General features: G+C 37.7%; 2 protein-coding genes across 2 annotated transcripts; one reads left to right on the top strand and one right to left on the bottom strand.

Moving 5' to 3' along the window:
- Positions 1 to 3,614: 3,614 nt before the first annotated feature.
- LOC137835197 (protein yippee-like At5g53940) lies at positions 3,615 to 14,235 on the bottom strand. The gene is made up of 5 exons (XM_068643585.2): positions 13,868 to 14,235; positions 12,656 to 12,699; positions 4,482 to 4,590; positions 4,077 to 4,132; positions 3,615 to 3,968 (listed from the first exon to the last, which is right to left on the bottom strand). The coding sequence occupies exons 1-5, from the start codon at positions 13,961 to 13,963 to the stop codon at positions 3,884 to 3,886; spliced, it is 390 nt and encodes a 129-aa protein (XP_068499686.1). The 5' UTR covers positions 13,964 to 14,235; the 3' UTR covers positions 3,615 to 3,883.
- Positions 14,236 to 16,101: 1,866 nt separating this feature from the next.
- On the top strand, positions 16,102 to 16,887 carry LOC137833989 (uncharacterized). The gene has a single exon (XM_068642057.2). It carries the CDS (start codon positions 16,102 to 16,104, stop codon positions 16,885 to 16,887), a length of 786 nt encoding a protein of 261 aa, XP_068498158.2.
- The last annotated feature ends 226 nt before the right edge of the window (positions 16,888 to 17,113 follow it).

Raw genomic sequence — 17,113 nt, 5'->3', positions numbered from 1 at the left:
TGGATGCATGCGGATCTGGTTGTACCCCGAGAAAGCATCCAGGAAGCTAAGGAGCCTACACCCTTAGGTGTTATCTACCAGGGCGTCGATGCTGGGCAGCGGGTAGGAGTCATTGGGACAAGCTTTATTAAGATCTGTGAAATCCACACACATCCTCCACTTCCCGCTAGCCTTCTTGGCCAACACTATGTTCGCCAGCCACTCTGGGTATTGTATCTCCCTGATGTGGCCAGTGCTCAACAGCTTCTGGGTCTCTTCTCTGAAGACCTGTCACTTATCATCGTTGAACTTTCTTCGTCTCTAGCGGACAGGTCGAAACTTTGGATCCATGGTGATGCGATGGCACGAGAAATCGGGGTCGATGCCGGGCATGTCTGAGGTTGACCATGCGAAAGCATCCATGTGCTGTGCTATGACCTCGGCAATTTGGTCCTGTGCTTCTTGGCCCAAAGATCTGCCAAGCTTGAACTTCTTACCCCTGATCTCCCTCTCCAACACTTCCTCTGCAGACTCGGGTCTTCTCTCCCGGGTGATCTCGAGAGGGTGACCCCTTTTTCCCTTGGAGGTTGGGTGGTGACTGAGCACACTCCTCTTTTTGTCTTAAGGCTGTTCTTGTAGCACCTCTTGGCCTCCTTCTGATTAGATTTCATGGTGATCACAGCTCCTTCAAGGGAAGGCAACTTCATCTTCATGTGCCTCGACGAGGCTACTGCTTTAATCATTTTCAAAGCAAGTCTGCCCAAAAGAATGTTATAGGTTAAAAATGTTGGCGGTGCGGGACGCTGCGCCATCTGTGAAGGTCGTCTTCAACTCTATGTGCCCCCGCACTTCCACCTGGTCTCCTACGAAATCGTATAGGCAGCCAACGTAAGGCATCAACTGGTCGGGAGACAACTGCAGCTTGTTGAAGGTCGACCAAAACATCACGTTGGCTGAGCTTCCTTGATCTACTAGGACGCGATGCACCTTTCTTCCTGTTGTCACCACTGAGATCACCACGGGATCATTGTCATGTGGGACCACATCCTGCAAGTCAGTTTTGGTGAAGACGAGGTCGGGCTCGGGCGTCTGGTCTGATCTCTGCCCTTCCACTGTCATCACTCATTTGATGTACTTTTTACGCTGGGAAGCGGTACACCCTCTTCCAGAGAATCCTCCCACAATGGTGTTGATTTCTCCATGGATGGGCACCTCGTGCCCCTGATCTCCTGTTGGGGCCGCTGTCGTCAGGGTCCCTGCGGCTCTTGTAAGTAGTCTTTCAAAAAACCGCCTCTTACCAGTTCATCCAACTGGAATCCCAATGCCGGACAGCTGCGTAGGTTATGGCCAATGGCTTGGTGGAACTCGCACCAAATGCTTAAGGTCCACCCAAAAATTGTGTCTGGGTGGGGTGTTCTCTCTCGTGCGTGTCCTGATTTGGGGCTTCCTTGCTTCGTACGACGGCTATGCTCCTGGGGTCTTCTTCTCTGTCGCAGCCTCATATACCCTCATGGGCTAAGGACGACCTGTTCCCCGAGGTCGGATAGGGAAAACACTACCGTATTTTTCTATGACTCGGTCCTCTACAACGATGTGTGCCACAGCTCGACGCCTGATCTCGCAAAATGTCTTTGGGCAACATCTTATTTGCGAGCGCTGAAGGGTCTTGGCATCACTCCTTTGGTGAAGGCGTGCACCGTCATGGCTTCGTCCTTGGTGTGTAGTTTCACCACTTGTACTTCAAACCTGTTCTAGAACTCTTTCAAGGACTCTCTCTGGTATTGCCTTACGTTAAAGATATCGTAAGAGATTGGAGGGGGAACCCTGTTGACAATGTACTGTTCTCTGAGCAACGTTGAGAATTGATCGAATGAAGTGATGTGTCTGTCAGGGAGACTGACGAACCAGTCCAACGCTGCGCCTGCCAGCGTGTCCATGAATAGCTTACAGTACACAACATTAGAGCCTTCTGAAAGCATCATCTGGTGTGGAACACTGTGATATGCGCCTCTAGGTCTTCTACACCTGTGAAGGTGGCCTTCGGGCCCATGGACGTGGCGGGTATCACAGTGTCCATGATCACCTAAGAGAATGGCATGGGGCGAGCCCTAACTGGTAGCGGCGGGGCTCGCTCATCCACAGTGCGTTCTCCTATGTTATGCAAATTCTTGCGCAGTTCCTCATTGGTTATTTGCAACTCTTCATTGTTCGCTTGTGATGTGGCCAAATCAACCTGGAAGCGATCCTGGTCGACTCTAGACACTACTACCGCCTTCTGAAGAGTGCGTATGGTCTCCATGAGTTGTTGCATGGTGACGTTGTCCCCTCCTGAGGATGCAACGGATCCTTGCCTCGTGCTCCTCATGTTTCTGGTGGCTCTCAACACGATTGCGAATGAGATCTAGTTTTAGGTGGATGTCAAATGTTCTTGCCGGTTGACTTGGTTGCCGGTTGACTCGAACGGCAGCCTCAGGCCCCACCTGTCTCCTCCTTCAGTCGAACTTCCCTAGGTTGCATAACGCTTCACCTGAAAGACAAAAGGGCGCCCCTACGGCCGTTTGCACTCCGACGCTCAAGTCAGTAAGGGCTAAAGAAACAATAGTGTGTGTAAAGCAGTTTCAGTCTTAGAAACGGCGTATCTTGCTAGGGTTTTTACCCTTCTTTTTATAGGTTGTATCTAAGGTTACTTATGTGATGCTCCCACGTCTCTTAGTGGGCTTAGGATTCCTGCGAGAATGTCCTTGCGCCGCTATTACACAATCTTAGTGTAATCTAGTGCATTGGACTTCCCTTTCCTAGAGTACATAGACCTAACAACGTAGCCGCGAAGGTATCTACTCATGTACCAATGTTGCGACATCATCTATTATGAGGGTGCCCTAAGTATTCACGTGACATGCATGCAGTCTTTTCCTGGAAACCCTAACCCTAATGGACCTTAACGCCTCTAGAAAACACTTGTTTGTGCCGTACCCGAATGTACCATACACACCCCATGATCCTCTCGTGACTTGGGTCTTTTTAGTATCTGGGTGTTAACTTATACTATTTGTGGGGCCCAGCTTACGTGGCAATCAGACCACCGATGTCCGATGTCTTTCTCTCAAGTCGATGACCGAGGTCTGACCTGTACATATATATACACACTAGTGTCTAGTTTTTTTTAAAAATAATTAAGTTCAAATTGAATCAATTTTCTTGAAAAATTTGAACCACCTAATTTTTATGTAAGTTAATTGATTTAAATTTCAAATATGTCAAATTCCATCCAACTTGATTTTATTCTACAAATATATTAAGGGACATTTTCTTAATAATGTTAATTTAAATTTTCAAGATGTTCACGTGTCAACTTATGAAATGACATTCTTCCCGCCAATATGGTAGTAAGAGTTGATATATACATAAAATAGATAAGAGATTAAAAAAAATTAACACCACATTCTCATGTACTTTTAGGTTTGATTCTTTTCATCTCTTATAGTGAATTTTGATGTTGACTCCTTAACTATTTCTTTTTATAATTAGTTACTTTTAATCATTGCAACCAAATTATCATGTCAATCTTTTTCTTCTTAAAGAAAAATTCAAAATATTATTTTACTAAAATATAATTTCTTTGAAGAGGTCCATAGTGACACCAAGTAAAGAGCCAAGTTCTTTCCAAGTATTTTGCACAGAGACTACCACGTTTCATCTTTTTCTTTCTCCACAATTTACACACCATTAACAACTCTCATTCTCATATAACACAACTCTCGTTCTCATATATATACCACATGTAAATAAAAAACAAAATAAACCTCACTAGTTTTGAACATTTTTCAAGGGTCACCTTTATTGTTGATCATATACAGAAGTAGTGTATTTTTTCTTCTGATCCAACAAGTCCAGCAGCACATGTTTAAGCCTCATCACCATCACTCATGCAGCCACGACTGTCGATGTAGAACTCAGTAGAGAAATCAACTTCATCAACTATCCTTCCTCTGTTGTATTCATAGACAGGATAAGAAAAGTTAGTATAAACACCATAACAAAAGTGCAACCAAATTCCCTTAACCAATTTACAACACCCAATGGGAAGATATACATACCTTTCAAGAACAAACTTCCCTTCTTTATACTTTTGACTCTTCTCGTGTGCAGATTCCTGAAAGAGAATACTAAATTTAAGTCGTGTGCCAAGCTAACAACTATATATATACATACATACATATATACATATATACATATATATATATATATATTATATATACATATATACATATATATATATATATATATATATATATATAATCAATCACAAACAAAATGAGTTCAGTTTGTGGATTTTTACAATGACTATCTCATATCAGCAGTACTTTGTAACTGGATAACAGTGTAAAATTAATTTTACAGTGATGGTGTATTGTAATGAAGCTATGTCTATATATTAAAAATTCTGGACCAGTGATTCCTGATTATGAAATCCACCAAAGAGGGTAAGAGAAGAGTATTACGTATTTCCAGCCAATAATTTGACCACAGCTACAGCAAAAGATATCTGCCACAGTATGTAATCCTGAAAGCATCATCCTTTCTTCTGGTGTTCCAAGTGTGAAGTTGACACTGGATCATAGTCCCCAAACATAAACATACCCATCATCAGTATCGATTACTCAGGTCTAGTGGTATTTTCAACTAATAATGACAAACCAACATTCCCAAACTTTATTTACTTATAATGCAAACAACAAATAGATTTATAAGTGTCATCTAAAACCACAACTATCAAAGAGAGACGGTTAGATATTTAATGTTGTTTGTAGGAAAATAACATGTCAAATAAGATCAAGGCAAAACAGTGCCAAATTGTGCGTCTTCTCTGTCAAATAATTTTTGGCTGTTTGCCTTCTTCTATTGTATTCTCTTCTATAAATAGCAAATACTCGATTACAGTTCTAAATGACAATTAAATATAATTCCTGATTTGTATAAGCTAAAAACTGAAATACGTAACTATCAGGAAGATTCTATTCATCAAATAAAGGGAAACAATAATAAGGGGTCCATGACCTGATCCATGACTAATATCCACTCAAATTTATTTAATTGATCCATAAGCATCAATTGGTTGGGTAGGAACGGTTTGTGAGGATGCGGGACAACTTTGATAAAGATATCTACAACTTTGATGCAGACATAGGAACTCAACCCAATTTATCCTAATACTCATCATCATAATAGAGTTGTTAAAAGGAAACACAAACATGTTGAGATTGGCCTTATTTTACTTGGTCATATTTCTCTTCCTCTAAAGATATGGGTTCATCATGCCTTCACTATTTCTATCGACCTTATTTATAGACTTCGTACAACCTCTCTTTAGTTCCAAATACCTTATTATATTCTCTTTAAGGTTTCTCTTGATTTTCTATCCTTAAAGACTTTTGGTTGTGCTTGTTTTCCTTGTCTTAGATCTTACAACAAATACAAATTTGATTTCCGATCTCATGTGAGCATTTTTCTTAGCCATTTTCCATCTCATAAAGGGTATAAATGTTCATCTCCAAAGATTTTATCTTTAATTAACACAGGTTTCCCTAAACTAAGTTATTTTCCATCAAGGACATTAGTAACATCAACTTTAGTTTTCCTCTGTTTTTAGTTTCATTCCTCTTGTTTCTTCCAATAATAATATTGATTTTACTATTTCCTTTTATGGCACTAAATTTAACCTTAGTGTTTCTCATTTTGAGAACATTTCTTCCACTCAATTTGCTTCTCATATTAATTATGAAGCTCTCACTACTCAACCTTGGTCTTCCTATCAATACTCATCCATGCAAACTAGGTCTAAATATAGTTAACTGCAAAAGATGATACACCCTATTGTTCTTATAGCACATTCTGAGCCTAAAAATGTTAAAATGGTTCCAAAAGATCATAACTGGTACACTGTTATGAGAATATGATGCGTTAATTAACAATAACACGTGGACTTTGATTTCTCTTCCTTCTACAAGACAAGCTATTGTTGTAAGTGAATTTTCAGAGTCAAGGAAAATATTGATGGCTCTCTAAACAAGTATAAAGGTTGTCTTGTTGGTTTTCATGAAACTTCTCCGTTATCAAACCGGTTACACCTAGACGTAAATAATGTTTTTTTTAAATGGTGTATTGGATGAAACTATTTACATGCAATGCCCTCTTGGTTTTAAAGTTGTTGATTTATTATTATTATTATGCAGATTCCATTCTATATTTATTAGGACAAATTTGTTAGTGATTTGATTTGATTTGGTTTGTACAACTTTAAACACCCATTATTTCTAGCTTTCATTACCTATTATTTCTTTCCTAAATTAGGTTGTAAAACAGTCTATAAATAGATAATGTAATCACATTTATAAAACAAATCAGAAATACATTCCATCTATTTCGTTCAACTCGATAATCAGATTGCTCTTCATATTAGCTCAAATCCAGTTTTTCATGAAAGGACCAAACATATTGAGATTAATTGTCATTTCATTGGAGAAAAGATTATATCGAGAGATATCAAAATTCAGTTTGTTAATTCAAATAATCAATTAGCAGATATTTTTACTAAACCCTTACGAGGGCCTAGGATTGGTTATATTTGTAACAAGCTGGGTACAAATGATCTATATGCACCAGCTTGAGGGAGAGTGTTAGATATTATTAGATATTATTAGATATAATTAGATATTATGAGATATTATAGATATTGTTAGATATTTCATATTTATGTAATGGGCTTAACCCATATGTTTCTTTTCCTATATAAACATAACCCTATGTGTTCAATATACACAAGGGATTTACCATACTCTTTCTTTTACTTTAATAATCTTCTCAAAGAGACTGGTAAGTTGGGTTGCAAGACCACTGAAGTGCCAATAGAGCAAAATCATAGGATTGAGAATGATGAGGAAAATCCAAAGGTGGAGAAGACACAATATCAAAGACTTGTGGGGAAACTCATTTATCTATCACACACTAGGTCAGACATAGCTTATGCAATTAGTGTGGTTAGCCAATTCATGCATGACCCAAGAGAAAGACACTTGCAAGCAGTAAATAGAATTATTCAATACTTAAAAGCCTCTTCAGGGAAAGGATTGTTATTCAGTAGAGGGATAAACTTATCCATGAAAATATATACTGATGCTGACTATGCAAGACCAATTGTTGATAGGAGATCCACCATAAGCTATTGCATGTTCCTGGGAGGAAATCTGGTGACATGGAGGAGTAAGAAACAAAATGTAGTTACAAGATCAAGTGCAAAAGTAGAATTTAGAGCAATGGCTCAAGGGGTTTGTGAACTAACTATTATGGATGAAGATCATACTCGATCTCAAAATAAAATATGAAGCTCCTATGGGTTTGGTGTGTGATAATAAGTCCACCATCAGTATTGCACATAATCCAGTTCAACATGACCGAACAAAGCACGTAGAGATAGACCGACATTTCACTAAGGAGAAGTTGAATAATAGTCTTATAGCCACTGAGTACATCCCTTCAAAACTCCAATTGGCAGATATGTTTACTAAGGGACTTCCCACAAAGCAATTCATAGATCTTACTTGCAAGTTGGTGAATGATAGATATACATTCACCAACTTGAGGGGGAGTGTTGCATAATCAAGAGAATTATTCTGTAATTAAGTTCAAATTTCATTCTCTATTTATTAGGATAAATTTGTTAGTGATTTGATTTGTACAACTTTAATCACTAATTATTTATTGCTTTCGTTACCTATTATTTCTTTCCTTAATTAGGTTGTAAATAGTCTATAAATTGAGACTGTAATCACATTTGTAAAACATATCAGAAATACATTCCATGTATTTATTTCAACTGAAAGAAATAAATGGATTGTATTTCTGAAATGTGTTTACAATTGTGATTATAGTTTGAATTTATAGACTATTTACAACCTAATTAAGGAAAGAAATAATAGGTAATTAAAACTATACAAATCAAATCAAATCACTAAAAGATATAAAATATGTCATAATAAATAGAAAATGAAATCTGCACTTAATTACGAAATAATTATCTCCTAATTAAGCAAGAAATAGTTTTCCAATCAAAGCATATTGCTAGAATTCAAACCATCATGAAAGTTACTTCAATGGGTCAATTTTATGAAGCAACTAAACTATATAGGTTTTCGTTAGGGTTTTCTATGGGAAAATGCCTTGACACCAATGAGCCATGAGCCTTTCATATAAGAAACTCAAGACACCACTTTCAACCCAAAACCTTAAGACAATGGTATGTGGGTCTTCTTTCTTATATATTTCTCTTTGAACTCATTCCTACTCAATGTGGGACAAACTCACACTTGGAATCCTAACAATCACCTCTTCAAGTGCGAGTTTCTCCCACATTGGTATTTCCGCACAAGCAACTGTGGTTACCCACTTTTACCGCCGTTATTATCACAATGGGACACGCTTACCTAAATCCCTTGTGAGGAAGGATACAAGGAATCCTAACAATACAAGATTCAACCACTCACGTATTCAATCCACATTCACCACACCAGTTTGTTAATTTTTTTATGTGGGAAAACACTAGGGTGATTTAACACTAATGAGTCATGAAAATTTCATATAAGAAAGTCAAGACACCACTTCCAACACAAAACCTTAAGGCAATGGGTATGTGGGTCTTTTACTTATATACTACTCTTCACACTCATTCCTACTCAATGTGGGACAAACTCACACTTGGAATCCTAAGAATCACCCCCTTTAAGTACGAGTTTCTTCCACATTGGTACTTCCGCAGAAGCAACAACAACAGTTACCCATTTTTACAGCCGTTTCTATCACAACAGGATACGCTTACCTGAAACCCTGTGTCAGGAAGACTTTCGATACAAGAAGCCTAACAGTACAAGATTCAACCACTCACATGTTCGATCCACGTTCACTGCACCAGTTTGTTAGATTTTTTCTGTGGGAAAATGCTGGGGTGATTCGGCACCAATGAGCCATGAGCATTTCATATAAGAAAGTCAAGACACCACTTCCAACCCAAAATTTTAAGGCTACGGGTATGTGAGTCTTCTTTCTCATATATTGTTTTTCAGTCTCATTCCTACTCAATGTGGGACAAACTCACACTTGGAATCCTAACATTTTTGAACTCACGTAAAGAATTGGAAGGGTATCAATGCCTTAAAACATGTTTTTACTATTAAATTTTTTTTTTGTTGCTAATCATATTCCCCAGTAGAATTCTTTCAAAACATAAATTTAACACTTATTCTGTAATGCCAAATTCAATGCAAAATAAAATCTAAAAGATAGTGAAAAATTAATTAGCATCCCGATTTGTATGTGTTATAGTGTTGGAATTTATAATTTTGAAATGTTAATTGTTAAGAGATTGATGCATTTTCCTATGATTAGATGCAAGTATAAGTCTGGGAGTTTTGCAATAGATACCCATGATTTTGATGACAACAAATAATACTATGTTTTTTGTGTCTAGATTTTCATTTAGTGTGAAACAAGTTGATGGAGGACCATCCATACTAAAGCCACCATTCTTTTCAACTAAGAGCAAAGGATCAACTTGGAAGAATACAGAAGATAATATTTGCCTTAGTCTTGTATAAATTTTGTAAATAGTAGAATAGTATTTTCTGGCTTTGTATTTTTTAGCCAACTTTAGAATAGGAATATAATTCTCTCCAAACAAGACATATGCTTAGGGCACCATTTTCCTTTGCATGGGAAATAACTCTTCAAGCTCCTTAAAGAAGCAAGCTAGGTGCCTTCTACATGACTCTCTAATCATTCAATGACACATGACAACTTATGAATGGAGAGTTTCTTGTACATAGGATTGCCACATGGCATGCTATGAATGGAGAGTATTTTAGAACTCTAATAGTCATTTTAGGAGTTTCCTTAGGCTCTAAATAAGAGACTCCTCTCTTGTAAATTTAGAATTGATATATGAAATTGTATTTCTGAAGTTTTCAGCACATTCTATCCAAGTCTCTCTATGATGCTTCTTGCATTCTTAGAAACTCAAGGAAGTTGGCCTAGCCTCTTCCTTGGCCCTTGAACCTTGTAAACTCACGCCCAAACCTCTAAACCTCTATAGCCATTCGGTGCTTCCTCCACAAACCTACAAGTTTTTTGTTGCCTTCCATCAATTCCATCTAACACTCAAGAAGAATTGCATCACGTGCATATGGGCTATTTTTTAGTTGGGCTATAGTTTTTTTTTAGTTGGACTGCATATGTGTAATAATATTAGGGGTACTTTGTGGCATTTACTACTAAATGTAGTTATTTTAGTGTTGTGCAATTAATTACTTTAAATAATTATATTATTAAAGTATTTTTTTATTTAAGGTACACTCTTATGAGTCTGCGAGTCAAATTTATGGAACTCTCACGAGTCTACGTAGACTCTCGAGTTTGAAAAACTTGATCACAGGTGATATAAGTCTTTAAGACTACAGACTAGACTAAGTCTTACAAAGCACTAAACACATGCATAGGAAGCTAAGACAAAGTGTTTAAGAGAAGAGCAAACTGAACACCGTCTACAAAGAAGTGTCAGACGTTTGCGAAGAGTAGACGAAATCTACATGAAGCACAAGATGCACTTGAAACCTAGACAAAGTCAAGAGAAGGAATAGACAAGGACTAGTAAACAAAGTCAAGAGAAGCAACACATGAAGACAAGCATGAAGCGTTAGAAGATGTCTACATAAAATCCGAAAAGAACAAACATGTTGCAAAGAATAAACAAAGCTTTGTACAAGACACGAGTAGACAAAGCTAACATGTGAAATTACAAGACGCGTTCGCAAATGCGAAGAACATCTATAAGTCATTACAAGTTGAGTCACATCTTGAAGATGATTTTGACACAACGGATTTTAAGTATGTATGCTCAATTTGGTATTGTCTGAAATACAAAGGAGAGTGAGATAAAGGTGTCCTGCGCTAGGCATGTTGAGAATAACAACAAAAGCTATCAGCAAAAAGTCAATCATGTTCTGTAAAACACTGACATAAAGGACAAGAAAAACGCACAAGCTACAACGGTCCTTTTTAACACATCTTTAAGTATAAGAATAACCATGTAAAAACAATTAATATTCTATACACAATCTATGTGAAATTGATTATATAGAGATTCACCAGCTTCTAGTGCTAAGTTTAAAGATCGTTTGCTAATGACTTAGAGAGAGGGCTATACTTGTAAATACTTCACTTTTGTGAAGCTATTCTCTAGTGCAAGCAGTGCTTAGATTTTGTATCCTCTCTTTTAGTGTTTCCTTGTTAACACTTTAAGCAACTTTCATTGTATTGCCAAGAGTGGCATAGTCTACTCGCCTTTTATCTCAAGGGAAGATAAAGGGATAGTCAGAAGTGACTTTGTATATTTGTTGTAAGTCAAGAGTAATAGGGAACACTTGAAATCTTTATTGATTAGTGGAGCCTTTTACCGTTGGCAAAGAAGAACTAGACATAGCCCAAGTTGGGGTGAATAAGTATAAAACAAAGGGTTTCTTTTCTATTACTTATGTACAAGTCCTTGTTTGTCTTATCAACATTTGTGAAAATATATTTGAACGTATTTCAAAATTATTAGACAAAACCCAATTAGTGTCTAATAGGATATCATGCTGTTAAAAGTTTTTCAAAGCGTTTTTCAAGTTGTATTCAACCCTCCTTTCTAACCATTTATTTCATTAAGAATAAGCTCTTTTGTAACATTCTCTTCTATTGGTTTAAATTAATTAGAAATCCATACGTTTTTAGTGTTTCACTTTGACGTCCTATTTAATGAACTGTCCATCAATGTATAGTTTTAAATAAGTTTTAACCCAGGAGCAGTAGAAAGTGTGTTAGAGTGTGTAGCTCCTAGTACTAGCACTCCTCTTTTAAGATTGTAACTAATGCAGTGCAATAAGTTGAAATGTGAGGGCTATTGACCTACATACATAAAAGGAGAGAAAAGTAGAGTGGAGATATCCCATGGAAGAGATAGATGCCTAACAGACTAGAAAGCTGGCGACAGGACAGAGGGAAGAGAATTGGAGAATCATAAGAATGATGATGAGAGAAATCAGAGAATATGCGTTAGTCCAGAATATCTATTCTTTTTTTACTTTCTTGTCATTTTTCTCCATTCCTCTCTGACTGATTTCAGCATTGTTTTTATTGCTGATTTCTAGTTTTTAAGAGAAATTTTCTGTACTGAAAGCTGCTGAGCTCCATTTCTTCTAGAGTTCTGCTTGACTACTATCGTGACTTTTAGTTTCTATCAAAAAGCCTCAATGTTAAATGATTTTCAAAGATGTGGATGCATTACAATTAATTCAGTTAATATGGCAAAAAAGGTTGAGGATTTCTTCAGGTAAATAAATAAAACACTAAGAACAATGCTCTTGGTAAATTACATAATGCAATTTCAATAGAGGTTTGACTTTTGCAGAACATGCAGCAGAATTAGAATATGTTGCAGGCAATTTTCATCTAGCAATATGAATACAAAAAAATAATAAGCATCAGGCATATATCATTTTATCAGTTATCAAACTGGATACAGCACTATCATTAACTTTAATTTCTTAGTCACCACCAATGGATTATACAAGAAAAGCTTAGATATACTCACACGTTATTGAATAGGTATGCTTTTCCCCTCCGGCAATGAAACGACTGAAAGACAGGTGATAGAAGATTAATATGACAAGTAATTTAAGAACCCAGCAAAGCAGTTGAAGACTTAGAGCATTATGTTGGCAAAAACAGTTCTACAGGCATCATGCATGACTTTAGAAGTAATACATTTAGCTTTTTATCTTTTCCCACGTCACAAAATATATGTGAGCTATATATTTAATCGAATGAAACATGAAGTCATGAATATCATGGAAAGACACCCCTATAGAATAAGATGGACAAGGTAACAAAAGCACAAAGAAAGCAGTCAAAATTTACAAGGGCATATTGTGAGTTCACACTAAAACTAGGTACATGAACCTCTAGTGCCTATTCCTTTGATAACTAATTTCTGAACTCATAATTCAGACAGATTAGGCCCCCTTGAGTCTTTTACAACGTACAGCTTGATGGAAGAACTACATATGTGTCATCACACTCCAATTATTTTCCCAGTAGATAATTTTGATCCCCAATTATTGCTGAATTGGATTGAAAAGCCCAAGGATTGAACTGTAGTTGAGCAACTATGCCATACCCACTCAATCGAAAGGCAATTTATAGGCCTTTTTTCATATATCAGATGAGCCAGTATAAGTTTGACATTTTTTTAATTCTTCTGTGGATGTAATTGGGGATGCAAAACGGGAATGCTTACAATTACATGGGAGAAATATAATAGCTAAGAGGGTACCTAAGGCTAAGATCCAAAATATGGTAAAGCCCCAGAAAACCTGAGTTCAGAAGAAGTACAAACTTTGCAGGCAGATAGAGTAAGAAACACAACAATAAGGCAAGTACAGAACAGAAAAAATTCCAATAAACATCCTACAACCCAAAATCCATTGCTGCAATGACTGATTTCAAAATTGCATAAACCATATATAATTTAACTAACAAAACTTACCAACACAAAATTCTCATATTAACAATAACCTAACTCAATTCAGATACTCTGATCCAGCTTCAATCATGGTACAACCTATGGTTACAGTTCAATGAGGCAAGTAGTGTTCATATTCCAACATATGAAAATGTCCATAAAACGATTAATTTGTTGTCTGAAAATAGAATATGCCCTAAAGGGTAGCGTTCTTAATTGAGAAACAGATTCAAAAACGTAGGCAGAATAACATAAAAGCAAGCATAAGGTTAGGTAAAGTACCCTTGAAATGAGATCATCTGCAAGGGCCAAGTGAGTTCTACAAAACTTGCATCTATAAGACCTTCCCTCAAGCTCCATCACAAAGACTCTTCCCATCCTCTTTCTGCTTTCTCTTGTTTTCTTATGTCACCACCGTCACTTCTATTGCTATGGTACATGGAAAGAGAAACAACAATACAATACAAATGCCTCAGTCTCTGGAAACTAGCTCTGTAAACAGACACGTGTTGGTCTTCTGCTCACAGAAAATAAAAATATTAATATTAATTAATTCTACTAAATTAATAATCATCTCTTATTGTTCATAGGTGTCTATCTATTACTACCACCATACACTGCAAAGTTTAGTTTTCGAGTATTCTAACTCCAAACTTTTGATTAAATTACAATTAATTTATATCAATTGGTTCAAAATTAAAGAAATAATTAATAATAGGTCATCATTTATTCAACACACGCCACATGACACGTCTTAATCGGTTGATATTTCAGCTTAATAAACATTGACGTTATCTGATAATGATAATACTAACATTTCAATGCACACTTTTTATTTATTTATTAAAATTTGTTATTACCGAAGCCAAGCTTGGATTGTATAGGTAGATAATTTATTTTTTAGATGACTTAAGTTTAAAGGTTGTCTAAAGTATAAATTGAAAATTCACTTGCGTTTAAGTTAAGTTAAAACTTAGATAAGTATAAAAAGATTTAAATAAACAAACAGATCTATTAAATCTTGTTATGATTCATGATTTTTTTCTAAAATATTGGTAAATTAAAACAACTTTCTCTATTAAGAGAGAGATTATACTTCTCTTTCTTTTGATGACTTCACCATGAACAAAGCTAGAGGTCTTTTTGCTAGAGTGTTTAGGGTTAACATTGATATACTATATATCTCTTGTCTAATCAAATTTTTGTGGAAAGACCTGATTTTTCTTTTATTGCAGCTATTGAATTTGAGAAGTTGTCCCATTTTTCTCTTCATGCAAAATGATAGGGCATGATATTTCTAAATGATAACCACAATAACAAAACCAAATCGCCTAATGGTTTTTCCAAGCCTCATGTTGTTCAGTATAAACATGTGACTATCCAAACCAAAAAAATCAATGATGCCCCTTCAAGGAAGTAGTAGTTGTTGGGTTTATAAATGTCTAAGTTCAAAAGGGGGTGAATTGAACTTATAAAAAATCTCTTCAAATAAAACTGTTTTCAAAAAACTTGACAAAAAGAACAAATTGATTCGAAGTAAAACATATTTAATTTTTCTTGTTACACTGACACTTCCAGGAATTTAAACAGATTGGTTTTAGAATCAATGTGTTTAATTTTCAACTTTACAACAACCTGGTCATAAGCAGATTTATCTGCAATAGTTGCAGAAAAAGAGATTGACAAAGATTCAAACAAAACAAGAAGTCCAATCACAAATCTTTAGAAACTTAATCAGAATGCAAGAACCCAGAAACAAATCACCCTAAACCTTAAACCCTATTAGAAACCCTAAACCCTAAACACCTGAGTTGGGAATGCAAGAACCCAGAAACAGATCACCCTTGATGCTGAACTGTAACAGAATTTGAAAAACTCTTCACCAAGAAGCATTAGCATAAGGAAACTTGAAGTTTTTTAGAGACCTTTTCAAAAACAAAGGAAAGATCTCAAAACAATTACTGAAAGCTTTTGAAACTATGTGTAAAACGTAATTTTCTCAGCTCATTTAACACAAAAAGCACTTCTCCTTCATGTATCAGGTGTAATTTGTTCCATTCATTCTTATATTTTCTGTCTACATTTGAATACTGTAAAGTGTACCGGACAATCCTCAGACCTCGACGTTGACCACAGTTATGGTGGGGCCCCAGAGGCTGGGTGCACAAGGGGGACAGGCCAGTATCTCGCAAAATACGTAAGTGCAAGTAGCCGACGTGTGGGCGGCATCGAGGTGAAGGGCGAGGAGGCCTCGGACCTCGGCTACTTAAATAGCAAAGATGGGCCGAAAAAGGTGATTTCCAAGCCACATTCCAGTTATCAGTAAGGGAGAGGCCTAGATCATGGGGGAGCATGGGGTGTGGATGACGCGGTAGATGTGACACAAACAAAGAGCCACTGGGAAAGAGACGACTCGTAAGGGTCACGTTCCAGGGGTGATCTACATGCATGGCACGTGAACAGCTAGGGCACTCCCAGGGCGGATGGTCCTAGAGATTGGGTGCATGAGTTGGAACATGCCGCCCAAAACTGACAAGAAGCTGGGACCCCACAAGGAGGCTTGGTGCGAGTTTCACCAAGCGTTTGGCCATCCCATATGCAATTGCTTGGCGTTGGGACACCAGTTGGACGAGCTAGTGAAGAGCGGGTTCCTAAACGACTACCTGGTGGAGCCACAGAGAGCTAAGACCTCAGCAGCATCGGGTGAGGACCAAGGACGTGAGATGCCCGTTCACAACAAGATCCACACCATCTCGGGGGACTTCTCAGGTGGAGGGTGCACTGCTTCTCAACGCAAGAAGTATGCACAATCAGTAATGTCAATAGAGGCGCAAGTGGCAGATGACATTCTCGACGTCGACCTTACTTTCACAAAGGCCGATCTTCGAGACGTCATTCCCCATGACAATGACCCTGTGGTGATTTCTGTGATAACCATAGGGAGGAAGGTACACCAAGTGCCAGTGGACCAAGGCAGCTCAGTGGATGTGATGTTTTGGTCTACCTTTAACATGCTGCAGTTGTCTCCCGACCAGCTGAGGCCTTACGCTGGGTGCTTGTATGGCTTCGCGGGAGACCAAGTGGAGGTGCGGGGGCATTTGGAGCTGAGGACCACCTTTATAGATGGTGTCGCCTCCTGCACAGAGAGAATAAGGTACTTAGTGGTTAATGCACCCTCAGCCTATAATATTCTATTGGGGAAACCAGCTCTGAATAGGTTGAGGGCAGTAGGCTCAACACGCCACATGAAGATGAAGTTGTCGGACTTGAGCGGGAAGGTGATAACCATCAAGTCGGACTAGCAAGAGGCTAAGAGGTGTTATGAAAATAGCCTCAAGACCAAGAGGGGGGTGTTCATGGTTACAGAGCGCCCGCCCAGCAGAGACGGGGACGCTCGTATAGAGATCTCCAGTGCAGAGAGCGCCCGGGAGAGGCGACTCGAGCCCGTAGGGGATGTCGTGGAGAGGCAGATTGGGGGCAAAATGTTCAAGCTTGGTAAGTCACTGGGCAGAGCGGAGCAGGACCAAG

This window comes from Phaseolus vulgaris, chromosome 5 (genome assembly GCF_051622355.1).
Source record: "Phaseolus vulgaris cultivar YP4 chromosome 5, ASM5162235v1, whole genome shotgun sequence".
In the NCBI taxonomy this organism is placed as follows: domain Eukaryota; kingdom Viridiplantae; phylum Streptophyta; class Magnoliopsida; order Fabales; family Fabaceae; genus Phaseolus; species Phaseolus vulgaris.
This window is presented reverse-complemented; position numbering and strand designations above follow the sequence as displayed.